This window comes from Salvelinus fontinalis, chromosome 32 (genome assembly GCF_029448725.1).
Source record: "Salvelinus fontinalis isolate EN_2023a chromosome 32, ASM2944872v1, whole genome shotgun sequence".
Taxonomy (NCBI): Eukaryota; Metazoa; Chordata; class Actinopteri; order Salmoniformes; family Salmonidae; genus Salvelinus; species Salvelinus fontinalis.
Genome location: NC_074696.1, coordinates 31181202 through 31208230, shown reverse-complemented (window position 1 = coordinate 31208230; position 27029 = coordinate 31181202). Strand labels below are relative to the sequence as shown.

At 45.4% G+C, this 27029-nt stretch overlaps 1 protein-coding gene across 1 annotated transcript in view; it reads right to left on the bottom strand.

Moving 5' to 3' along the window:
* LOC129831077 (protein FAM135B-like) overlaps window positions 1-23244 on the bottom strand; it is a 67371-nt gene extending 44127 nt beyond the window's left edge. The window contains exons 1-3 of the mRNA XM_055894102.1: window positions 22802-23244; window positions 5055-5151; window positions 2172-2251 (exon numbers count right to left, since the gene is read on the bottom strand). Coding sequence (XP_055750077.1) covers window positions 2172-2251; window positions 5055-5131 — 157 coding nt within the window. The 5' untranslated portion in view covers window positions 5132-5151; window positions 22802-23244. The remainder of the gene's footprint in view (window positions 1-2171; window positions 2252-5054; window positions 5152-22801) is intronic.
* Window positions 23245-27029: the final 3785 nt, after the last annotated feature.

Genomic DNA, 27029 nt, shown 5'->3' with positions numbered 1-27029 from the left:
CAGACTGTACATATTATGGACAATAAACAAAACATTATCAACATCAGACTGTACATATTATGGACAATAAACAAAACATTATCAACATCAGACTGTACATATTATGGACAATAAACAAAACATTATCAACATCAGACTGTACATATTATGGACAATAAACAAAACATTATCAACATCAGACTGTACATATTATGGACAATAAACAAAACATTATCAACATCAGACTGTACATATTATGGACAATAAACAAAACATTATCAACATCAGACTGTACATATTATGGACAATAAACAAAACATTATCAACATCAGACTGTACATATTATGGACAATAAATGCTGCAATTTCGCTCAAGTCGATGCCCTCCACTTTATGCAGTTCTCCTCTGTAATCAAAGACTGGATACAATGCATACTGTAGTTCAATATACATTTAAAATCTCATTATATACTGCACTCTACTTCACAAACTGATAGAGTAAAATACTATGCTGTTTTATACTGCACAGCACCATGAGAAGCTCCACCATACAACAGGTCACATTGGTCTGATCAATGACTCCCTGACTTCCCTACATAGGTCAGTGTGACATTATTCATGTCTCAGTAGGAGGAACAGGTGGCTGGTGGGTCTGATTAAATGCCTGAGTGCCACATCTCAATGTCAGGGTCAGACCAGCACAACAAGGGGGTTTTGTAGCCGCAACCATGCGTTCCCTTGTCAAAGACGGAACACCCCATAGTACTGCAGCCATGCCCACACTCACGCACATGCACACACACACACTGTTCCCTGCGTCCTTTTCCAATCATAATGAACTATAAATAGATTTTTTTATTACAGCAAATCCGATAATATGTCTGGAATATGTCTTCCTGCTTATCCAGAGGACCAGCTCTGTCTGCTAATGCTGATGGGACTACAGTACAGGACAACGACAGTGTGTCAGCCCGGTCTACACAATTGTAGTTGTGATGCAACACAAAGGGAGAAATTACATCATGCACATAAGCTAGACTGATTTTCACATTTCCTCACAAAGAGAAAACACTCTCCCCCAATAACAACAAGGCGTATTACTATTACCGTTGGCGTGTCCAAGGCCAGCTTCCTCTGTTCTCTCAACACACATGTATTTTGTTTTAACTCTACCATATAACTCTGTCATGTTATAACAACATTCTTGTGAATACTTTCACACCCCTAAACGGATTGTTTGAGACGACGTAAAACAGGCAGGAGCCACTTGGTTGCCATGGGAACTTTTTCACTTCTCTTTCTGTGGGACTACTTTCTCTGTTACAGAACATGCAGTCTATTTATAGCCAGCTGAGGCACTTGCAATGTTTAAATCATTAGTCAACACAATGATGTTCAATAAACCTTTTAGTTTCACATTTCTAAGACAAAGATGAGCAGTTTTCATGGCTGTCTTAGATTCCTGCCCAGCATGCAACACTGAAGCACCCCATAGAGCTAATGGTGGTCTGACACGATGGCAGAACACCTCAGAAACATGAATAATATGGGCCGTACACACAGTTAGCATGTTGTACAGACTGAATTCCACCAAAACGTTTCAGATTCTAGAGAGTGACCGTAAAATAAAACTCAACATACAGTATCTATCAACACAGAATACCTGGCCTGAGCCCTCTGATAACAGTCAAGAACAAGGCTCCAGCACAGCACACTACCAACACACTACCGTTCCCATTCACTAGAGTTTCAGTGGCCACACGCTATAAAAAGGAGACATTGTGAAAGATTTCTGTTTTCAGAAACATCAAAGGAAACTGTCCAAAGAATGTGGATCACAGAAGATGATCGTAATCATGAGGTAGAATGGTAACCAGAACATTCTCCCTTTCAGACAACCCATGATCCTCTCACACTCAACCCACCAGAGTCCCTGGCCTAACAGGCTGCATAGATACAGACAGTGTCCCAACCACTGGCAAGTTATGCATGAACTCAAACTACCAGTATAGAAGTCTCAGTTAGCTACAACCTGGTGTGGGTCTTGCCCACCTATTGCTGGAATCAGTGAGATTCATGCTGTGTGGGAATTAGTATCTGTAAAACTACAGAAACAGTTCTATGCAAACTATGCATTAAAAACACCCAGCGTTATCAATATATAACACAATGTGAGAAGACATAATTCATTACCTGCATTCCCTGGTGTTGTTGCTATCAACCTGTGTGGTACACGAGGAGAGACCTTCAGCCCTGCTCGGACCTGGTAGAATCTGGAGGGAGAAAACAATACAATACCTTCAGTTACTACACAGATGTAGGATCTTCATTTGAGCCAGTTTGCTATAGCAGGAAAATAATCCTGCAGCAACAGAAACTGTGAATTATTATGTAGATTATAATTAATGGACATTTTTTGTAGGGAGTTGATACATTTTACATTAGGGCAAATCAAGTCTGACATCTTAAAGTGGAAATTACAAACGTTAGCAGTCTTTATAAAATGTCTGCAACAACAGGGCGATCAAATTAACATAAATATCTGTACATAGCTACTACACACATACCGGCACTACTGTACACATCACTACACATTCCACACACATACTAATGCATATGAAACAAATGTTCAGAATGGAATGGAAAGAAATAGCTGGAAAGGCTAGAACTGTTCTGTTAAACACAACTGGTATGGAATTGTACAAATGTACCTTAATTATTAATAAGGACAGGATCAAATAGCAATAAATAATACATTACTCAAAATAATGCACATCCATTCAGTGAGTCTGCTGGTGTCTGTGCTTGAAGGTTAACAGTAGTAGAGCTCTGTACAATAGCTGATAAAACAGATATTACATACCTAATAATATCATTTGTAATTGTCTCTTGCATACTTGGTACTTATCGTAAGAGTAGGGGTGTTAACCCTGGTGTCCTGGCTAAATTCCCAATCTGGCCACCTAATCACCTCCCAGCTTCCAATTGACTCATTCCACCCTTCTCCCCTGTAACTATTCCCCAGGTCGTTGCTGTAAATGAGAATGTGTTCTCACTCAACTTACCTGGTAAAATAAGATTTAAATATAACAACAATTCAATTTAGTATTATCATCCTGCCAATGCTGACATACAGCATTCCCCCATTAAAAAGATATGGGCACCAAAAGTGCAGTGAAACACGCATCTTCAAAGGTCACTTTGAATATCGGAGTGGGAATGGACGTGGGTCTGTATAAAAGCATTGCGCCCCCTGAGATCCGTCGGCAATGGAAGACACCAGAGCCTAGCTGTGAGCACAGACATGGTACCAGCAGCGTTTTAGTGAGTGACCACCTCTGGAAGATGGAGGCGTGACAGTGAAGAGCACGGATAAGGTTTTTAAGGTTGATAAATAAATAAGGGTAGAGTCATCGCTCGGAAAAAGCTTAAAGCAGGTGAGAGCGCAACTGCACACAACGCATTGTAGGGCCTGTTACGGTTCAGAGTGTACTGTAGAGAAAACATTACAGAGAGAAGCGGGGGATGTGGATACGATATTCAATATACCTGTAGTCTTGATATCATGCACTGCATCATTATGACATTTGAACACATTTCCAATAAAAACAACAGTGGAGACATTCAGTCATTGTGGCGTTGTGCCTGCTGCTAGTTAGAACGCCATCAACGGATAAACACAGGACTTCGAATGGAGACATGCTCCTAGAAACTACAGCCAGGATTATTAATCAAACCAGATTAGAACATCAAGAGCAACGTTAGAAGCGACTAATTCACCCTCCATTAAACTCAACTAGAAGGCCTGCGCTGCTCTTATCACCATCTCCTGGTTTAAACATCAAACAAAGACTTCTGCTTAATGTAATAACTCCTCTATAGGGTTTGTATGAAGCCTACAAGTGAATGGCTTTTTCAGGGCTGTATATAAGATGTTTAACCTAATTGTCTTTCTAATGTACATTTCTCCTAAACTCACAATAGCAAAGCACAGTGTTATCTTTACATCAGCAGTCACTTGGACTCTCTAACTCTCTGTCTTGCTGTTCTGTGCTCCCATCAGAACTACTCCCTCCTTGCTGTTCTGTGCTCCCATCAGACACTTGGACTCTCTAACTCTCTGTCTTGCTGTTCTGTGCTCCCATCAGACACTTGGACTCTCTAACTCTCTGTCTTGCTGTTCTGTGCTCCCATCAGACACTTGGACTCTCTAACTCTCTGTCTTGCTGTTCTGTGCTCCCATCAGACACTTGGACTCTCTAACTCTCTGTCTTGCTGTTCTGTGCTCCCATCAGTCACTTGGACTCTCTAACTCTCTGTCTTGCTGTTCTGTGCTACCATCAGACACTTGGACTCTCTAACTCTCTGTCTTGCTGTTCTGTGCTCCCATCAGTCACTTGGACTCTCTAACTCTCTGTCTTGCTGTTCTGTGCTCCCATCAGAACTACTCCCTCCTTGCTGTTCGGAGCAGAAACATGGCAGACATGGCAATCCATAAAAACTCTAATATTAGTGCACTCAGGTTTAGCTAAGGATTATATCATGAAAAAGCTTCATCCCCCCTCTGTCCTGTTTGGACCCAGGAAAATCTAATCTGGGTAAAGATGACCTTCCCGTCAGCCAGAGTCACAACCCAGAGGCTAGCCAGATGGCAGATCATAATCTCTCAGTAGATACACTGTATCTGTAGGGCATAAAGATGACCCTATTCTTCATTGTGTCTGTGTCCCAGATAGCCCCCTATTCCCTATGTAGAGCACTCATATCTGTCCTCAGACATATCCTACCGTGCAGCATAAAGATGACCATTTTTTAAATCATAACTTCCATTTTAGCGTTATCATTAAGACTGCGGCGGCAGTGGGTATGAATATGAACTATGAAGCAGCCAGAGATACAGACGGAGACTGTCAGATTGTAGTTTGAACCCAAGTCTCCTACATGCCACAGGAATGTGTTAGCCCTCAGAGCTAAAGCCTAACTAATAGCCCAGGGAGCTGACCCAAGTCTTCAGGTCACAAGGCAAGGTTACTCATCACAGGACATGATTCACCGGTCCACCTCCGTTACACTCACCCTCTCTGGAAGAGATCCACATTGTGAAACTTGTGCAGCTCTACAGAAAACTCCAACGTTCCCTGTACTTCAGACATGATATGTTCCAGGTCATCCCCTGCAGAGAGAAAATATAGTATATCATTATAAGGTGCAGTTATTTACAGTTATACGGTGCAATTATGTGCAGTTATTTATAGTTATAAGGTGCAGTTATTTACAGTTATATAATGCAGTTATTTACAGTTATATAATGCAGTTATTTACAGTTATATAATGCAGTTATTTACAGTTATAAGGTGCAGTTATTTACAGCTATAAGGTGCAGTTATTTACAGTTATTAAGGTGCAGTTATTTACAGTTATAAAGTACAGTTATAAAGTGCAGTTATTTACAGTTATTAATGTGCAGTCATTTACAGTTATATAATGCAGTTATTTACAGTTACTTACAGTATTTCAAGATCTGAGAAAGACCCAAGGGGTCAAAATGTTGTCACAAAAGACACACGGTATTGCAGTGGAAAATGCTCTATTGCACTAGCCCCATTGTTTTATGATTGCAGTGACAAAGCCAGGAGTACCTTCATGATTCATCATTGAATTCATGGTCAAGTAAGCATCATTTCACAAACAAAGGCATTCACAAGGAATCAAAATCGAATCAAACCATGACATTTATCACCTAATCATTGAACACAGTCATTTGTCTTCTTCCCTGTAGAGCCTCTGTGACTCAGTTGACCTCAGGCCTCACAGTGAGAAGCACACTGGCATTTGGGGAGGAAACCCCAGACTGGATATAGAAGCTCCTATGTATATATATATACACACACACACACGCACACACACACACATCCTCCTCCACCATGGTTTCTAATTAGACAAACAATGAGTCATTCAGGAAGTGTTTGCCTTGATCCGTCCATCTCCCAGGAAGCTATTCACAGAGTCAACAGGCACCTTGACTGCATACAACCTCAGCATGGAACATTGAGATGAATGGAGAGACACCCGGGATGGAGTTTTAGAAAAAGGTTATACATTGATGGGGCGGCTCCTGCTCTACAGTACATGTGAAAGTGTTGACTCACAATCTAACCGTCTTCCCATTCACTCCTTAATGTGTTTTCTAATCATTATGATACCATGTTGTAGACTGTGTTCTTTGACACATTCCCAATTACATTGTCGTCATTTGGCGGACGCTCTTCTCCAGAGCGACTTACAGTCAGCGCATTCAGCTTAGGTTGATAAAACAACCACATATCGCAGTCGTTAAGACAGAAATCTAGCCTTCCTCTCAATAACGATGATAGTTAGCAATAGCATGGGTAAGTTTGTTACTGCCATGCTTTACTACAGTATGGTAGTAGCCGTCGTGTTTATTGTCTCGATTTAAAGCCCAGATGCTGACGTGATCAACCTCTACTGTACTAGCGAGTCACAGTTATTAAACAGTTGATCTATTCAGCTTGTTTGATCCCCATGTAATAACTCTACCAAATATAAGATCAAAAGATATGCCATTTAGTGGACGGACGGTTTTATCCAAAGGGACTTACAGTCAGGCGTGCATACATTTAACATAAGGGGAATCAAACCCACAACCCTGCTGTTGCAAGCGCCATGCTCTCTCTACCAACTGAGCCACACAGTTGGACCGATGAGGCCGCATTAAACTACAGCATAGCCACCACACCTGTAGGACATCATCGATCAGTAAACTAAGCTACAAAATGAAAATAAAGCATACTGCATCGCATTTTTCTATGTGATCTGCATTAAAATCAACTTCCAAAAACCCATGCAAAAACCTGTTTTCCCCCGTTAAGGGGTCGAACGATCATGTTTTTATCCGTGATCCCTTTGTTTTGATGTGTCTTTCAAGCTAGAAACGTGTATAACAACTATACGTAATATGCCGTCCCCATTATGCCAAATCCTAGAGTTGTAAGACCAGTAAAACACCTTTAACGCCACAATCTTGACAATGTTTCTGCATAAAAATGACAGGGTGCAGATTAGTGTTATAAAGTAACAAAACAATTTGTCTGTATTTTCTCACTGAAAAAGGAACTTTGGCTTTCAAACTTTTTAGAATGTGATTCAGATTCAGAACCCCAGGCCTAGAAGATGCTGCTCTATTTAAAAGGCAGAGAGGCTGAGAAACACAATAACAAAGCCTCCTCCTGTACTGTGTGGTTCATTATCCCGCTGCTGATGAAAACCGCCTACAGGGAGGGAAGAGATATGTGACACAGCGTTGCTGCCTTCTGCATGACATTACTTTTTCTGTCACATTGACATGTAAGGGGACAGGCAGACACACACACACGTGCACATACACACTCCCCTGCCGAAACTGGCTACTGTAATAAAGATTATGATAGGGTGCTGAGGTTTGTGCTGTGCCAGTCCGTGGGTCATATTGACCCGTCCTGACACAGAGCCTTGACCCAGCAGCCTCAGACAGTTGTTGTGGGAGAGGATGCAGAGGATATTGTGCTGTTGTGTAAAGGGTGATGTATTGTACATCCGTCCTCTGGGTTCTGTGACAGTGTGTTGCTCTTTAGTTATCTACTGTACACTCTTAGAAAAATAGGTTCCGAAAGGGTTCTTTGGCTGTCCCCTAGGAGCACCCTTTTTGGTTCCAGGTAGAACCCTTTTGGGTTCCATATCACACCCTCTTTGGAAAGGGTTTTACATGGAACCCTAAAGGGTTCAACCTGGAATCAAAAAGCATTCCTCAAAGGATTATCCTATGAGGACAGCCGAAAAACCCTTTTAGGTTCTAGATAGCACTTGTTTTCTAAGAGTGTATAACACAATGGAAAATGTGTAATGTATTTGGTTAAGTCAAATTTTTCTCACGTTTCGCTTAAGCCCAGTTCTAGTCAGCTGTTGTCAGGTGTAGTCAAAAAATGTAGTCAAAAGCAGGCGCTCTGCAAAAAATGTAGTCAAAAGCAGGCGCTCTGCATTTCCCTCACATTTCCCTCAGTCTGGGATATACAGGCTACAGCTGGGACTGAACACTGTGTGCCTTACAGAAACACAGGCGGATGCATATCATTCAATCTCTCTCTCTCTCTCTCTCTCTCTCTCTCTCTCTCTCTCTCTCTCTCTCTCTCTCTCTCTCTCTCTCTCCTCTCTCTCTCACACACTCACACACACTCCCAGTGTAACCGCTAGATCATGTTCACTGCCAGCAGAAGTACTGTATATAGCGGAGGCTGAATTCTCTCCCCTGGTTATCAACCTCAGCAGAAATTGATCAATGACTGAATGACATTTTAGGACAATTCAATAGGTCACAGGCACCGTCTCTACACACCATAGAATTACATAGAACTTTGATAGGATCCCTGTGATCCACACACACAAACAGTTTCAAGGGTATTACATGTCTACAATAATTTCCTTATTTCTACTGAGCTCGTCTGTTAGCGCTGCTGATGATGATGATGATGCCGACGACGATACTAATGATGATGCCGATGATGATGATGATGATGATGACATTTACATTTTACATTTAAGTCATTTAGCAGACGCTCTTATCCAGAGCGACTTACAAATTGGAAAGTTCATACATATTCATCCTGGTCCCCCCGTGGGAAATTAACCCACAACCCTGGCGTTGCAAGCGCCATGCTCTACCAACTGAGCCACACGGGACCACGTGACGACGATACTAATGATGATGTCGATGCTGATGATGATGATGACGACGATACTAATGATGACGTTGATGATGATGTCGATGATGAAAAAAGGAACTTACCACCTCGTCTCTACCACTCTGTTGAGCCATCAGCTTCCATTTCAAAGTTTACTGCTGACACTATAGCAGTGTGGTAGTCACTATAGCAATAGAAGAGATGTGTGGGCCTGCTTGCACAGAGTGTGCATTGAACCATAGAATTGAACAGGTGCTGCTAGATTCTGTCATTGTCACATTGTCCCTGACCTGCACTTCTCCAGCTGGGTCAATTGCTGTGGCCTTGTCTCACCTGATCTCTCCTTTCAATCAAAATGTTGTCTTTATAGTCAGTTAAATGAAGCTTTTCTTTTTTTTTTATATATATATATTTTTTTTATTATTATTATTATTAATTTTTTTTTTGGGGGGGGGGTGTTAAATGAAGCTTACTGTATGTACGAGATAAGCCAGATAGATTGTTGCTCTGTGTACAACTCAGACCCTCTGTGATTCAAAGTTACCTTCACACACACTGTAACTCAAGTGTTAAAACAGATGAAGTCTAGACAGAATATTAGGACCTGCAGATTGTTGTCCAGTATGATCTTCATCATTTACCATGCTAGTAGCTGATGGGGATGCTCTGAAGTCCAATTACAATAGGCCCTCTAATGTGCTGCTGCTTGTGGCCATATCCTACGATTCTGATGAGCTAGCTGATAAAAATCATTAAACTAATCATGACAAAGTGCCACCTGCTTGGGTTACAGACACTATTTCAGATGACTAAGTAATGCTGAGTGCTATTACACTACTGAGGCTGGGGCTCTATGAGGCTATTACAGGTTACACTACTGAGGCTGGGGCTCTATGAGGCTATTACAGGTTACACTACTGAGGCTGGGGCTCTATGAGTCTATTACAGGTTACACTACTGAGACTGGGGCTCTATGAGGCTATTACAGGTTACACTACTGAGGCTGGGGCTCTATGAGGCTATTACAGGTTACACTACTGAGACTGGGGCTCTATGAGGCTATTACAGGTTACACTACTGAGACTGGGGCTCTATGAGGCTATTACAGGTTACACTACTGAGACTGGGGCTCTATGAGTCTATTACAGGTTACACTACTGAGACTGGGGCTCTATGAGGCTATTACAGGTTACACTACTGAGACTGGGGCTCTATGAGGCCATTACAGGTTACACTACTGAGACTGGGGCTCTATGAGGCTATTACAGATTACACTACTGAGACTGGGGCTCTATGAGGCTATTACAGGTTACACTACTGAGGCTGGGGCTCTATGAGGCTATTACAGGTTACACTACTGAGACTGGGGCTCTATGAGTCTATTACAGGTTAAACTACTGAGGCTGGGGCTCTATGAGGCTATTACAGGTTACACTACTGAGGCTGGGGCTCTATGAGGCTATTACAGGTTACACTACTGAGACTGGGGCTCTATGAGTCTATTACAGGTTACACTACTGAGACTGGGGCTCTATGAGTCTATTACAGGTTAAACTACTGAGGCTGGGGCTCTATGAGGCTATTACAGGTTACACTACTGAGGCTGGGGCTCTATGAGGCTATTACAGGTTACACTACTGAGACTGGGGCTCTATGAGTCTATTACAGGTTACACTACTGAGGCTGGGGCTCTATGAGGCTATTACAGGTTACACTACTGAGGCTGGGGCTCTATGGGGGGACTTGAGTTGGTCACCACTAATCTCTCAACCACAACAAGCAAAACAAGCCCCTGGCTCTTCTCTCACTGAACTGGCTTGGATGTTAAGCTGGCAAATAGACATTTAAGTAACTGAAATAAAGACAAAACCCAGTACAGTCTTAATATTTTTTTTACATAAGGTTGGTGTAAAAATAGGTTGGTAGACCTGAAATGGTCTAGAAAGAACATCCGCAGTCAAAACATTGATTCAAATGTTCTTCCTCGCCACAATGCTGAGACTACAGAGTCTGCAGGTAGGCTACCTTCTCTGCTTTTACTTCTGACATCACAGTATAACACATACACTACATGACCAAAAGTATGTAGACATCTTTTTGTAGAACATCTCATTCCAAAATCATGGGCATTAGAATGGAGTTGGTACCCCCTTTGCTGCTATAACAGCCTCCACTCTCCTTGGAAGGCTTTCCACTAGATGTTGGAACATTGCTACGGGGACTTGCTTCCATTCAGCCACAAGAGCATTAGTGAAGTCGGGCACTGATGTTTGGCAATTAGGCCTGGCTCGCAGCCGGTGTTCCAATTCATCCCAAAGGTGTTTAATTGGGTTGAGGTCAGGGCTCTGTGCAGGCCAGTCAAGTTCTTCCACACTGATCTCAACAAACCATTTCTGTATGAAATCGTCTAGAATATAATTGTATGCTGTAGTGTTAAGATTTTTCTTGACTGGAACTAAGGGGCCTAGCGGGAACAATGAAAAACAACCCCAGTGTAACAGTCCTGACCTGTTTTATGTTGTTTTTATGTGTTTATGGTCAGGGCGTTAGTTTTGGGTGGGCAGTCTATGTTATCTGTTTCTATGTTGGTTTTGTTTGCCTGGTATGGCTCTTGATTAGAGGCAGGTGGTTTGCGTTTGCCTCTAATTAAGAGTCATATTTAGGTAGGGCATTCTCACTGTTTGTTTGTGGGTGATTGTCTCCTGTGATGTCTTCGTTGTGTTCGATGTTATTCACTATCGGGACTGTTTGGCTGTTCGTACGTTTCGATGTAACGTTCCTGTTCGTGATTTTACGTTTGTCGATGTAAGTTTATGTTCAGGTTCCGTTCGTTACGTTTTGTTATTTTGTAAGTTTTGAAAGTGTTTTGTTTTGTTTAGTGGCCGTCGTATTTTTAATAAAGATGGCTTATTTCCCTGACTCCGCATTTTGGTCTGAAGATCCTTCTCTCCTCACCTCATCCGAGGATGAGGAAAGCGACAGCCTTAACAGAATCACCCACCTACAAACAGAGACCAAGCGGTATGGGAATGCTCGACGGAGCAACAGGAACTTCTGGACTTGGGAGGAGATCTTGGACGGTAGAGGACCTTGGGCTCAACCAGGGGAATATCGCCGTCCAAAGGAGGAATTGGAAGCAGCGAAGGCTGAGCGGCGCTGGTATGAGGAGGCAGCGCGACGACGCGGTTGGGAGCCCGTGAGTAAGACCAAAAAATTTCTTGGGGGGGGGCACACGAGGGGTGTGGCAAAGCCGGGTAAGATACCCGAGCAAACTCCCCGTGCTTACCGTGGAGGTAGAAGGCGTCGTACTGGTAAGACACCGTGTTATGCGGTAAAGCGCACGGTGTCCCCAGTACGCGTGCTTAGCCCAGTGCGGGCTATTCCACCTTGCCGCACTGGGAGGGCTAGGTTGGGCATCGAGCCGGGTGCCATGAAGCCGGCCCAACGTAGCTGGTCTCCAGTACGTCTCCTCGGGCCGGTGTACATGGCACCAGCCTTACAGGTGGTGTCCCCGGTTCGCCTGCATAGCCCAGTGCGGGCTATTCCACCTCGCCGCACTGGCAGGGCTACGGGGTCCATTCAACCTGGTAGGGTTGGGGAGGCTCGGTGCTCAAGAGCACGTGTCCTCCTTCACGGTCCGGTAGACCCGGTGCCACCTCCATGTACCAGTCCTCCGGTGGCAGCCCCCCGTACCAGGCTGTCTCTCCGGGTTCTCTCTCCTGCTGTTTCCTCCTCTCCAGCGCAGCCGGTGCCTAGACCACGCACCAGGCTGTCTCTCCTTCTCCTCCCTACAGAGCTATCTGTCTCCCCAGCGCCATCTGAGCCATCCGTCTCCCCAGCGCCATCTGAGCCATCCGTCTCCCCAGCGCCATCTGAGCCATCCGTCTCCCCAGCGCCATCTGAGCCATCCGTCTCCCCAGCGCCATCTGAGCCATCCGTCTCTCCAGCGCCATCTGAGCCATCCGTCTCCCCAGCGCCGTCTGAGCCATCCGTCTGCCATGAGCCTGCAAAGCCGCCCGTCTGCCATGAGCCTGCAAAGCCGCCCGTCTGCCATGAGCCTACAGAGCCATCCGCCAGACAGGAGCCGCTAGAGCCGTCAGCCAGACAGGAGCCGCTAGAGCCGTCAGCCTGCCATGAGCGTCGAGAGCCGTCAGCCTGCCATGAGCGTAGAGAGCCGTCAGTCTGCCATGAGTGTCGAGAGCCGTCAGCCTGCATGGACCTGCCAGAGCCGTCCAGCCAAGACCTGCCAGAGCCGTCCAAACAGGACCTGCCAGAGTCCTTCAGCCGGGATCTGCCCCTTGTCCCGGTGTTGCCCCTTGTCCCGGTGCTGCCCCTTGTCCCGGTGTTGCCCCTTGTCCCGGTGTTGCCCCTTGTCCCGGTGCTGCCCCTTGTCCCGGTGCTGCCCCTTGTCCCGGTGCTGCCCCTTGTCCCGGTGCTGCCCCTTGTCCCGGTGCTGCCCCTTGTCCCGGTGCTGCCCCTTGTCCCGGTGCTGTCCCTTATTCCGGTGCTGGTCCTTATCCTGGTGCTGCCCCTTGTCCCGGTGCTGCCCCTTGTCCCGGTGCTGCCCCTTGTCCCGGTGCTGCCCCTTGTCCCGGTGCTGCCCCTTGTCCCGGTGCTGTCCCTTATTCCGGTGCTGGTCCTTATCCTGGTGCTGCCCCTTGTTCCGGTGCTACCCCTTGTCCCGGTGCTGCCCATTGTCCCGGTGCTGCCCCTTGTTCCGGTGCTGGCCGTTTATTTAGGGGAGGGTAGTGTTAGGGTGGTCATTAGAAGGGGTAGACAGAAGAGGGGAGTGACTATGGTGGTATGGGGACAGCGTCCTGAGCCGGAACCACCACCGTGGTCAACTGCCCACCCGGACCCTCCCCTGGACTTTGTGCTGGTGCGCCCGGCGTTCGCACCTTGAGGGGGGGGGTACTGTAACAGTCCTGACCTGTTTTATGTTGTTTTTATGTGTTTATGGTCAGGGCGTTAGTTTTGGGTGGGCAGTCTATGTTATCTGTTTCTATGTTGGTTTTGTTTGCCTGGTATGGCTCTTGATTAGAGGCAGGTGGTTTGCGTTTGCCTCTAATTAAGAGTCATATTTAGGTAGGGCATTCTCACTGTTTGTTTGTGGGTGATTGTCTCCTGTGATGTCTTCGTTGTGTTCGATGTTATTCACTATCGGGACTGTTTGGCTGTTCGTACGTTTCGATGTAACGTTCCTGTTCGTGAGTTTACGTTTGTCGATGTAAGTTTATGTTCAGGTTCCGTTCGTTACGTTTTGTTATTTTGTAAGTTTTGAAAGTGTTTTGTTTTGTTTAGTGGCCGTCGTATTTTTAATAAAGATGGCTTATTTCCCTGACTCCGCATTTTGGTCTGAAGATCCTTCTCTCCTCACCTCATCCGAGGATGAGGAAAGCGACAGCCTTAACACCCAGACCATTAGTCCTCCTCCACCAAACTTTACAGTTGGCACTATGCATTCAGGCACGTAGCGTTCTCCTGGCATATGCCAAACCCAGATTCGTCCGTCGGACTGCCATATGGTGAAGTGTGATTCGTCCCACCAGAGAACACGTTTCCACTGTTCAAGAGTTTAATGGCGGCGAGCTTTACACCACTCCAGCCCACACTTAGGCGTGTGTGCGGCTGCTTGGCCATGGAAACCCATTTCATGAAGCTCCCAACAGTTATTGTGCTGGCTTGCTTCCAGAGGCAGTTTGGAACTCAGTATTGAGTGTTGCAAACGAGGACAGACAAGTTTTATGCGCTACGCGCTTCAGCACTCGGCAGTCCCGTTCTGTGGGCTTGCGTGGCCTACCACTTCGCGGCTGAGCCACTGTTGCTCCTAGACGTTTCCACTTCACAACAACAGCACTTACAGCTGACCGGTGCAGCTCCAGCAGGGCAGAAATGTGACGAACTGACTTGTTGGAAAGGTGGTATCCTATGACGGTGCCACGTTGAAGGTCACTGAACTCTTCAGTAAGGCCATTCTACTGCAAGGTTTGTCTATGGAGATTGCATTGCTGTGTGTTCGATTTTATACACCTGTCAGCAACAGTTGTGGCTGAAATAGCCGAATCCACGAATTTTAAGGGGTGTTCACATACCTTTGTATATATAGCGTATCTCAGGATCAGAGGGGGACATTACTCAGAGTGTAGCAGCCTACTGTAGCTACTTGCCTATATTTGGAGTGAGTATTTGGATCGGCATAACTGAGACAACGGGCCAAGCGTAGGTGTAATCATAGCACAGTCACAGTGCCATGACAACCGGTTAAATGTTTACACACCATCGTCACATGACAGGAATTAACCCTCATCTCATTGGGCAGGCTACAACGAAAGACAAAGACACCATCCCTACGAATAAATACAACAAACTGGAATAAAAAAACATCATCCCGCAGAAAAAACACTCCAACACACTGGTATCCTTATATGCCACACAATAAATGAAATAGCTATTTTCTTGGTTTTAAGACCTAGTAGCCTAAATGTATTGCTGAGTTACAAGACTACCAGTAGCCTATACTGGAGTTGTACACTAATCTGTTTCTCCATGCACCGACTGGAACTAGGCTATATGAGATGCATGAACTACCCGCTTCTTAAAGGAAAACTATATTTTGGTACTTGTTTCAATAGTCCTTTGTTGACATAGTCCCAAAATGTTTTGCTTGTCAGCACTCAAGTTTTCAACATATGTATCTTTCAAATTACAGAAATGATCCCCGTATGATGCATTTTGCATCTTGGGACAACATCAACAATGGACTAATGAAACAATGGACTATTGAAACAATGGACTAATACAAGCCACCATCCTTATGAATAAAGCACCTCGTAAGGAAAGGAGCAGAAGGACACAGATGTGATACAGAGAGAGTCTGACTGACAGTGTAAAGGAGAGAGAGGATTATGTAAATCATGTGATAGTGAACTCTGTGCCAAGTTCTTCTAAGGACATTAGCTACTGTAGAAATACTTTGTTTAGATCAGAGTCACACATACATTTGAGGAAGGGTGGAGAGCGGGTGGGGGGTTGCAGTGACTTGTTCTGTGCTGATAACATGATCTAGTATTCATCCAAAGACTCTAATATAATTTATAATAGCAATTCACCTCATCAACTCATCCAACTAGCCAAGGAAAGGTTGCTAGATTGAATCCCTGAGCTGACAAGGTAAAAATCTGTCGTTCTGCCCCTGAACAAGGCAGTTAACCCACTGTTCCTAGATCGTCATTGTAAATAAGAATTTGTTCTTAACTGACTTGCCTAGTAAAATAAAGGTTAAAGAAAATGTTTAAAGAAAACAGTGGTTGGGGCTGTTCGTATAGTGGTTGGGGCTGTTGATATAGTGGTTGGGGCTGTTCGTATAGTGGTTGGGGCTGTTGATACAGTGGTTGGGGCTGTTGATACAGTGGTTGGGGCTGTTGGTACAGTGGTTGGGGCTGTTGGGGCTGTTGATACAGTGGTTGGGGCTGTTGGTACAGTGGTTGGGGCTGTTGATATAGTGGTTGGGGCTGTTCGTATAGTGGTTGGGGCTGTTCGTATAGTGGTTGGGGCTGTTGATACAGTGGTTGGGGCTGTTGATACAGTGGTTGGGGCTGTTGGGGCTGTTGATACAGTGGTTGGGGCTGTTCGTATAGTGGTTGGGGCTGTTCGTATAGTGGTTGGTGCTGTTGATACAGTGGTTGGGGCTGTTGATACAGTGGTTGGGGCTGTTAGTACAGTGGTTGGGGCTGTTGGTACAGTGGTTGGGGCTGTTGGTACAGTGGTTGGGGCTGTTGGTACAGTGGTTGGGGCTGTTGGTACAGTGGTTGGGGCTGTTGGTACAGTGGTTGGGGCTGTTGATACAGTGGTTGGGGCTGTTGATACAGTGGTTGGGGCTGTTGATACAGTGGTTGGGGCTGTTGGTACAGTGGTTGGGGCTGTTGATACAGTGGTTGGGGCTGTTAGTACAGTGGTTGGGGCTGTTGATACAGTGGTTGGGGCTGTTGGTACAGTGGTTGGGGCTGTTGATACAGTGGTTGGGGCTGTTGATACAGTGGTTGGGGCTGTTTATACAGTGGTTGGGGCTGTTAGTACAGTGGTTGGGGCTGTTGATACAGTGGTTGGGGCTGTTTATACAGTGGTTGGGGCTGTTCGTATAGTGGTTGGGGCTGTTGATACAGTGGATTGGGGCTGTTTATACAGTGGTTGGGGCTGTTCGTATAGTGGTTGGGGCTGTTGATACAGTGGTTGGGGCTGTTGATACAGTGGTTGGGGCTGTTTATACAGTGGTTGGGGCTGTTGATACAGTGGTTGGGGCTGTTGATACAGTGGTTGGGGCTGTTGATACAGTGGTTGGGGCTGTTCGTATAGTGGTTGGGGCTGTTGATACAGTGGATTGGGGCTGTTTATACAGTGGTTGGGGCTGTTGATACAGTGGTTGGGGCTGTTGATACAGTGGTTGGGGCTGTTGATACAGTGGTTGGGGCTGTTGGGGCTGTTGATACAGTGGTTGGGGCTGTTGGGGCTGTCGATACAGTGGATTGGGGCTGTTGGTACAGTGGTTGGGGCTGTTGATACAGTGGTTGGGGCTGTTGATACAGTGGTTGGGGCTGTTCGTATAGTGGTTGGGCCTGTTGATACAGTGGTTGGGGCTGTTGGGGCTGTTGATACAGTGGTTGGGGCTGTTGATACAGTGGTTGGGGCTGTTCGTATAGTGGTTGGGCCTGTTGATACAGTGGTTGGGGCTGTTGATACAGTGGTTGGGGCTGTTAGTACAGTGGTTGGGGCTGTTGATACAGTGGTTGGGGCTGTTGATACAGTGGTTGGGGCTGTTGGTACAGTGGTTGGGGCTGTTCGTATAGTGGTTGGGGCTGTTCGTATAGTGGTTGGGGCTGTTGATACAGTGGTTGGGGCTGTTCGTATAGTGGTTGGGGCTGTTCGTATAGTGGTTGGGGCTGTTGATACAGTGGTTGGGGCTGTTCGTACAGTGGTTGGGGCTGTTGATACAGTGGTTGGGGCTGTTGATACAGTGGTTGGGGCTGTTGATACAGTGGTTGGGGCTGTTGATACAGTGGTTGGGGCTGTTGATACAGTGGTTGGGGCTGTTGGTACAGTGGTTGGGGCTGTTGATATAGTGGTTGGGGCTGTTCGTATAGTGGTTGGGGCTGTTCGTATAGTGGTTGGGGCTGTTGATACAGTGGTTGGGGCTGTTGATACAGTGGTTGGGGCTGTTGGGGCTGTTGATACAGTGGTTGGGGCTGTTCGTATAGTGGTTGGGGCTGTTCGTATAGTGGTTGGTGCTGTTGATACAGTGGTTGGGGCTGTTGATACAGTGGTTGGGGCTGTTAGTACAGTGGTTGGGGCTGTTGGTACAGTGGTTGGGGCTGTTGGTACAGTGGTTGGGGCTGTTGGTACAGTGGTTGGGGCTGTTGGTACAGTGGTTGGGGCTGTTGGTACAGTGGTTGGGGCTGTTGATACAGTGGTTGGGGCTGTTGATACAGTGGTTGGGGCTGTTGATACAGTGGTTGGGGCTGTTGGTACAGTGGTTGGGGCTGTTGATACAGTGGTTGGGGCTGTTAGTACAGTGGTTGGGGCTGTTGATACAGTGGTTGGGGCTGTTGGTACAGTGGTTGGGGCTGTTGATACAGTGGTTGGGGCTGTTGATACAGTGGTTGGGGCTGTTTATACAGTGGTTGGGGCTGTTAGTACAGTGGTTGGGGCTGTTGATACAGTGGTTGGGGCTGTTTATACAGTGGTTGGGGCTGTTCGTATAGTGGTTGGGGCTGTTGATACAGTGGATTGGGGCTGTTTATACAGTGGTTGGGGCTGTTCGTATAGTGGTTGGGGCTGTTGATACAGTGGTTGGGGCTGTTGATACAGTGGTTGGGGCTGTTTATACAGTGGTTGGGGCTGTTGATACAGTGGTTGGGGCTGTTGATACAGTGGTTGGGGCTGTTGATACAGTGGTTGGGGCTGTTCGTATAGTGGTTGGGGCTGTTGATACAGTGGATTGGGGCTGTTTATACAGTGGTTGGGGCTGTTGATACAGTGGTTGGGGCTGTTGATACAGTGGTTGGGGCTGTTGATACAGTGGTTGGGGCTGTTGGGGCTGTTGATACAGTGGTTGGGGCTGTTGGGGCTGTCGATACAGTGGATTGGGGCTGTTGGTACAGTGGTTGGGGCTGTTGATACAGTGGTTGGGGCTGTTGATACAGTGGTTGGGGCTGTTCGTATAGTGGTTGGGCCTGTTGATACAGTGGTTGGGGCTGTTGGGGCTGTTGATACAGTGGTTGGGGCTGTTGATACAGTGGTTGGGGCTGTTCGTATAGTGGTTGGGCCTGTTGATACAGTGGTTGGGGCTGTTGATACAGTGGTTGGGGCTGTTAGTACAGTGGTTGGGGCTGTTGATACAGTGGTTGGGGCTGTTGATACAGTGGTTGGGGCTGTTGGTACAGTGGTTGGGGCTGTTCGTATAGTGGTTGGGGCTGTTCGTATAGTGGTTGGGGCTGTTGATACAGTGGTTGGGGCTGTTCGTATAGTGGTTGGGGCTGTTCGTATAGTGGTTGGGGCTGTTGATACAGTGGTTGGGGCTGTTCGTATAGTGGTTGGGGCTGTTGATACAGTGGTTGGGGCTGTTGATACAGTGGTTGGGGCTGTTGATACAGTGGTTGGGGCTGTTGGAGCTGTTGATACAGTGGTTGGGGCTGTTGATACAGTGGTTGGGGCTGTTGATATAGTGGTTGGGGCTGTTGATACAGTGGTTGGGGCTGTTGGTATAGTGGTTGGGGCTGTTGATACAGTGGTTGGGGCTGTTGGTATAGTGGTTGGGGCTGTTGATACAGTGGTCGGGGCTGTTGGGGCTGTTGATACAGTGGTTGGGGCTGTTGGTATAGTGGTTGGGGCTGTTGATACAGTGGTTGGGGCTGTTGGTACAGTGGTTGGGGCTGTTGGTACAGTGGTTGGGGCTGTTGATACAGTGGTTGGGGCTGTTGATACAGTGGTTGGGGCTGTTGGTACAGTGGTTGGGGCTGTTGGTACAGTGGTTGGGGCTGTTGATACAGTGGTTGGGGCTGTTAGTACAGTGGTTGGGGCTGTTGATACAGTGGTTGGGGCTGTTCGTATAGTGGTTGGGGCTGTTGATACAGTGGTTGGGGCTGTTGATACAGTGGTTGGGGCTGTTCGTATAGTGGTTGGGGCTGTTGATACAGTGGTTGGGGCTGTTAGTACAGTGGTTGGGGCTGTTGATACAGTGGTTGGGGCTGTTAGTACAGTGGTTGGGGCTGTTGATACAGTGGTTGGGGCTGTTGATACAGTGGTTGGGGCTGTTGATACAGTGGTTGGGGCTGTTGATACAGTGGTTGGGGCTGTTGATACAGTGGTTGGGGCTGTTCGTATAGTGGTTGGGGCTGTTGATACAGTGGTTGGGGCTGTTCGTATAGTGGTTGGGGCTGTTGATACAGTAGTTGGGGCTGTTCATACAGTGGTTGGGGCTGTTCATACAGATGTTGGAGGGTTGAGGGTGGTGGAATAAGATGTCTAACTGCAGACTGTGAAAAGCATCTATGCTGTCTCCACACGAAGGTCCCATGTGGTCTGACTACACTTAGCACGGAGAGGATGGACCAAGGTGGGTTGAAGTTAGCTGGAAAATCATTGTTTTACCACTTCAGGAATCTGCTGTGTGGGTCTGCTGAAATACTAGGAGAGTAGACTGTTCACCAAGCGGACAGCTGCATGCAGTGTGCAGTAGACAAAGCACCTGCCCTCCGCTAAGCAGACCTTCAGTCATAGAAGTAGGCTATTAGGAATCCACTGCACCTGACTACCATCACTGACATGGAAATGTCTGAAGTCCTTAACTTTATAAGCTCATTTATTTTTATACTTATATTATCTAATGTATAACCTAACATAGGCTACTAGCATAGAATAACCTACAGTTGAAGTTGGAAGTTTACATACACTTAGGTTGGAGTCATTAAAACTCGTTTTTCAACCACTCCACAAATTTCTTGTTAACAAAATATAGTTTTGTCAAGTCGGTTAGGACATCTACATTGTGCATGACATAAGTAATTTTTCCAGAAGTTGTTTACAGGCAGATTATTTCACTTATAATTCACTGTATCATAATTCCAATGGGTCAGATGTTTACATAAACTAAGTTGACTGTGCCTTTAAACAGATTGGAAAATTCCAGAAAATGATTTCATGGCTTTAGAAGCTTCTGATATGCTAATTGACATAATTTTTGTCAATTGGAGATGTACCTGTGGATGTATTTCACGGCCTACCTTCAAACTCAGTGCCTCTTTGCTTGACATCATGGGAAAATCAAAAGAAATCAGCCAAGACCTCAGAAAAAAACTGTAGACCTCCACAAGTCTGGTTCATCCTTGGGAGCAATTTCCAAACACCTGAAGGTACCACGTTCATCTGTACAAACAATAGTACGCAAGTATAAACAGCATGGGACCACGCAGATGTCATACCGCTCAGGAAGGAGACGCATTCTGTCTCCTAGAGATGAACGTACTTTGGGGCGAAAAGTGCAAATCAATCCCAAAACAACAGCAAAGGACCTTGTGATGATGCTGGAGGAAACAGATACAAAATAATCTATATCCACAGTAAAACGAGTCCTATATCAGCATAACCTGAAAGGCAGCTCAGCAAGGAAGAAGCCACTGCTCCAAAACCGCCATAAAAAAGCCAAACTACAGTTTGCAATTGCACATGGGGAAAAAGATCGTACTTTTTGGAGAAAAGTCCTCTGGTCTGATGAAACAAAAATAGAACTGTTTGGCCATAATGACCATCATTATGTTTGGAGGAAAAAGGGGGAGGATTGCAAGCCGAAGAACACCATCCCAACAGTGAAGCACGGGGGTGGCAGCATCATGTTGTGGGGGTGCTTTGCTGCAGGAGGGTCTGGTGCACTTCACAAAATAGATGGCATCATGAGATGGGAACATTATGGGGATATATTGAAGCAACATCTCAAGACATTAGTCAGGAAGTTAAAGCTTTGTCGCAAATGGGTCTTCCAAATGGACAATGACCCCAAGCATACTTCCAAAGTTGAGGCAAAATGGCTTAAGGACAACAAAGTCAAGGTATTGGAGTGGCCATCACAAAGCCCTGACCTCAATCCCATCAAAAATGTGTGGGCAGAACTGAAAAAGTGTGTGTGAGCAAGGAGGCCTACAGACCTGATTCAGTTACACCAGCTCTGTCAGGAGGAATGGGCCAAAATTCACCCAGTTTATTGTGGGAGGCTACCAGAAACGTTTGACCAAAGTTAAACAATTTAAAGGCAATGCTACCAAATACTAATTGAGTGTATGTAAACTTCTGACCCACCCACTGGGAATGTGATGAAAGAAATAAAAGATGAAATAAATCATTCTCTCTACTATTATTCTGACATTTCACATTCTTAAAATAAAGTGGTATTCCCAACTGACCTACGACAGGGAATTTTTACTAGGATGAAATGTCAGGAATTGTGAAAAACTGAGTTTAAATGTATTTGGCTAGGTGTATGCAAACTTCCGACTTCAACTGTATGTGATAGCAACATAGTTCATAGTGATTCTTGCTAGGTAGACGATCATTGTTATTGCGTTATTCCAAATATTGGTCCAACAGCTCCGCATGTATTGAATTATGATGGGGGGGGGGGGGGGGGGGGGGGGGTCTAAGTCCTGTCAGTTGTGGTTAGATAAATCACACTAAATCAACACCCAAACTATTTCAAATGACAAAGCAGCTATGGGTGTTTGCCAAATAATGTCCATAAAACGATTTGCTCTGTGTGTGTGTATGTGCGTGTGTGTCAGTGCCTGCGTGCGTGCGTGCATAGCATGCATGCTGCTGCTATAGCCAATTCTGCTATTATAGACTCGTCGAACTTTTAACCGTAACTAAATTAGGAGCTGGCGCTTTAACAACAATTTAGCGGTCGGGTCTGTTACAATCTCGTCAAAACATTATCCGTTTCACAATACAGCAGCAAGCAACAGCCGGCCCGTTATATTCTCCGTCTGTCTCACTACACTGTGGTGGACAATGAGGATAGCTATAATACAATGTAACAAACCTTACCTTGCTCACTGATGCGCTGAGAATCTCCACGCAATACCCAGTGTCCACCACTGTCTAATTAATATCCACAAGGCTTTGGCTTTACAACCTGCAGCGACACTTGCCTTTCGGTCGGCGGATGTATGATGCCTTCCCGGTCTGTGTTCAGTGTTTATATCGCTGTCGTAAGCTGCTGCTCAACGCTTCTCCTGCTGCTGCTGTTGCCATGGTTATCCATTTAGCCCCTGTATCCTCTTCTTCTGCAGTGCAAACCACTAGCTAACAGCTTCCTAGCTTAGCTTACGTTTCCCCCATCATGACAGTAATGTTCAAATAGTCTAAGTGGTGCGCCTGACCTGTCTCGTGGTTTAGCTTCGTGTTTATCCTCTGTCCGGTGGTTGACACATCGTTTCGGGAGAACATTAAGAGTGTCCTGCAGTGGTTTCTGCCAGTTTGCGCACTGTGCGTACAATTGACGGGCTGACGTCACTGCCGGTTGAGAAATTAAAACGCTGAACTAGCCCACCTGAGAACTTTCACCAGCACTATCAACACATTTACACAATAGGCTATGTTTACAGTCATTGGATTGTTAGCATTTCTTAGTTTGGTGTATAACAACAAGGAGAAGCAACATAGCCAAGAAGTCATGGAGTTATGAGTTCAGGACCTGAACTTTAGGTAGGCCTCTGTGCTTCAGTAAACACAAGAAGTAATCCAGTGATAGGGTTTACTCAAGAAAAACTTAAATAAATACTCATTCCTGGTAAACAAGTTGGAACACTCATAAACAGACAGAGATACACTGAACAAAAATATAAACGCAACATGTAACAATTTCAAAGATTTTGTTGAGTTACATTTCATATAAGAAAATCACTCAATTTAAATTCATAAATTAGGACCTAATCTATGGATTTCACATGACTGGGAATACAGATATCTTTTGTTTTTTAAAGGTAAGGGTGTGTATCAGAAAACCTGTCAGTATCTGGTGTGCAGCGCGACACATCTGCTTCGCATAGAGTTGATCAGGCTGTTGATTGTGGCCTGTGGAAGATCTGTTTGGGATGGAAACGTTGTCAATAAAGCAGTGAATTGGGAGCTTCAACAGTGTACAGGCCTTCTTGTTCTATACAAGTCTTCTTTATTAGCCCAGCACCTATGTGATTAAGGATGTGCGTATGACCACAAACTTTTCTGTGGAATGTTGTCCCATTCCTCTTCAATGGCTGTGCGAGTTGCTGGATATTGGCGGGAACTGGAACAAGATGTCGTACATGTCGATCCAGAGCATCCCAAACATGCTCAATGGGTGACATGTCTGGTGAGTATGCAGGGTATGGGAGAACTGGGACATTTTCAGCTTCCAGGAATTGTGTACAGATCCTTGCGACATGGGGCTGCACATTATCATGCTGAAACATGAAGTGATGGTGGCGGGTGAATGGCACGACAAAGGACTTCAGGATCTCATCACGGTATCTCTGTGCATTCAAATTGCCATCGATAAAATGCAATTGTGTTCGTTGTCCGTATCTTATGCCTGCCCATGCCATAACCCCACCACCACCATGGGGCACTCTGTTCACAACGTTGAAATCAGCAAACCACTCGCCCATACGATGCCATACACGTGGTCTGCGGTTGTAAGGCCGATTGGACATACAGACAAATTCTCTAAAACAACGTTGGAGAAATGTACATTCAGTTCTCTGTCAACAGCTCTGGTGGATATTCCTGCAGTCAGCATGCCAATTGCACGCTCCCTCAAAACTTGAGACATCTGTGGCATTGTGTTGTGTGACAGAACTGCACATTTTAGAGTGGCCTTTTATTGTTCCATACACAAGGTGCACTTGTGTAATGATCATGCTGTTGACTCAGCTTCTTGATATGCCACGCCTTTCAGGTGGATGGATTATCTTGGCAAAGGATAAATGGTCATTAAAAGGGATGTAAACATATTTGTGCACAAAATTTGCGAGAAATAAGATTTTTGTGCATATAATTTTTTGGGGGGGGATCTTTTATTTCAGCTCATGAAACATGGGACCAACAACCCCTTCTTATCTAAGGGCCCAGAGTTAATCTCTTACAGGTTCTACCCATCTGTAATGGATCTCCTCTTCGTCTGAGGAGGAGTAGGAAGGATCGGACCAATGTGCAGCGTCGTAAGTGTTCGTCATTTTATGAAAATGCACTGAACACTAAAATACAAAATAAACAAACAAAGAACAACCGAAACAGTTCCGTCTGGTAACAAATACAAAGACAGAAAACAACTACTCACAAATCATAGTAGGAAAACAGGCAACCTAAGTATGGCTCTCAATCAGAGACAATGATAGACAGCTGCCTCTGATTGGGAACCGCACCAGGCCAAACACATAGAAACACAACAACATAGAAAAAGAACATAGACTGCCCACCCCAACTCACGCCCTGACCAAACTAAAATAGAGACATAAAAAAGGAACTAAGGTCAGGACGTGACACCATCATTATCCCCCATGCAGCCGACAGAAGATGAATTGCAGGTGTGTAGACGGAGTCATGTGACCAGAAGCATCTAGAACCATCTGGTACAGGTATAAACACTTCCTGTAGTTATCTATATAGTTATCCATACAGTATGTGCTGTTAGGACCTGCGGAGTGAAATATGTTTTTCTCTCTCAAACAGAAGTCCTGCATTTAGCAAGACCATCATCAGAGCTGGCATTGAGACTGACTGGCTTCATATCATTCCTTGACAGTGTAGGACAAGGCTACTCATAGGTCGCAGTTCACACACTAGTCTACAACAGAAATAGAAGCATTTGCATTGAGTTCTCCGTAAATGGCCCTTGCCAGCAATCTATCAAAACTTGATCAACACACATTCCATTACACAACACTAAATAGGTGTTATATTGTCACATACACCAAATAGGTGCAATAAAATGTGTTGTTTTGCAATGTCAGCCATAGTAGTACAACACTCCTGGAACATATTAGGGTTAAGTGCCTTGCTCAAGGGCACATCAACAGATTTTTCACATTGTCAGCTAGAGTATTTGAACCTGCAACCATTCAGTTACTGGCACAACACTCTAACCACTAGGCTGGTTAGAGTTGCCCTAGTGTTTTTGACCAACTGAGTTCAAACCCGTGTCTCCTACACACAATAAGACTGTATCAACCTGTTGAGCTAAAGTCTAAACATGTCGTTGTAAAAGCCCAGAGAGTTCCTCTCAGGACGGACCAGACCAGGCTGTTGTCTGGCTTTTCTGAATGTGACTCAGTAGGTTATGAGTCTGCTAGTCATGAGGTCTGGTCTGGCTGAATAATCACAAGTTGTTTTGGCTTTTCTCTCTTTCCTCTCCTCTCTCCTCCCCCTTTCTATCGGTCTGTACTTCCATTGAAGTCACGCGTTCTCCATTACCTAGGGGCGGCAGGGTATCCTAGTGGTTAGAGTGTTGGACTAGTAAGCCAAAGGTTGCACGTTCAAATCCCCGAGCTGACAAGGCACAAATCTGTCGTTCTGCCCCTGAACAGGCAGTTAACCCACTGTTCCTAGGCCGTCATTGAAAATAAGAATTTGTTCTTAACTGACTTGCCTAGTTAAATAAAGGTAGAAAAAAATAAAACCTAGATGGACATATGATCACACAACTCAGTGGGGAGACTCAGTCAGTCACAGTACTGTAGGCCTATGAAGTTAGAGATTTTTTATTCTCTATTTTGGTTAGGTCAGGGTGTGACTAGGGTGGGTACTCTAGTTTGTGTATCTCTATGTTGGCCTGGTATGGTTCTCAATCAGAGGCAGCTGTCTATCGTCATATTTAGGCAGCCTTTTCCCACCTGTTGTTTGTGGGATCTCGTTTTTGTATTGTTGCTTTTTAGCCCTACAAAGCGGTACGTTTCGTTTGTTACTCTTTCTTGATTTGTGCCGGTTATCATAAATAAAATGATTAACCTACCCCCGCTGCATCTTGGTCCGACCATCCTTCCAACAACGATCGTTACAGATACTTGATAGGATAGCTAGATAGTTATTTGATTGACTATTATATAGTTATGACTAAACATACAGTACTTGAATCAGTTAGGATCAATTTCACTTGACAGAAAGAAACAAATGTATATATTTTTTTTTCACTTGACAGATATGCAATAATGTACAGCTATGTAATAAAACATATTGTGAGCGACATACTAGTCTATTATTGTACAATGTAACATTTCCAGGCCTTTTGTAGTTGTCC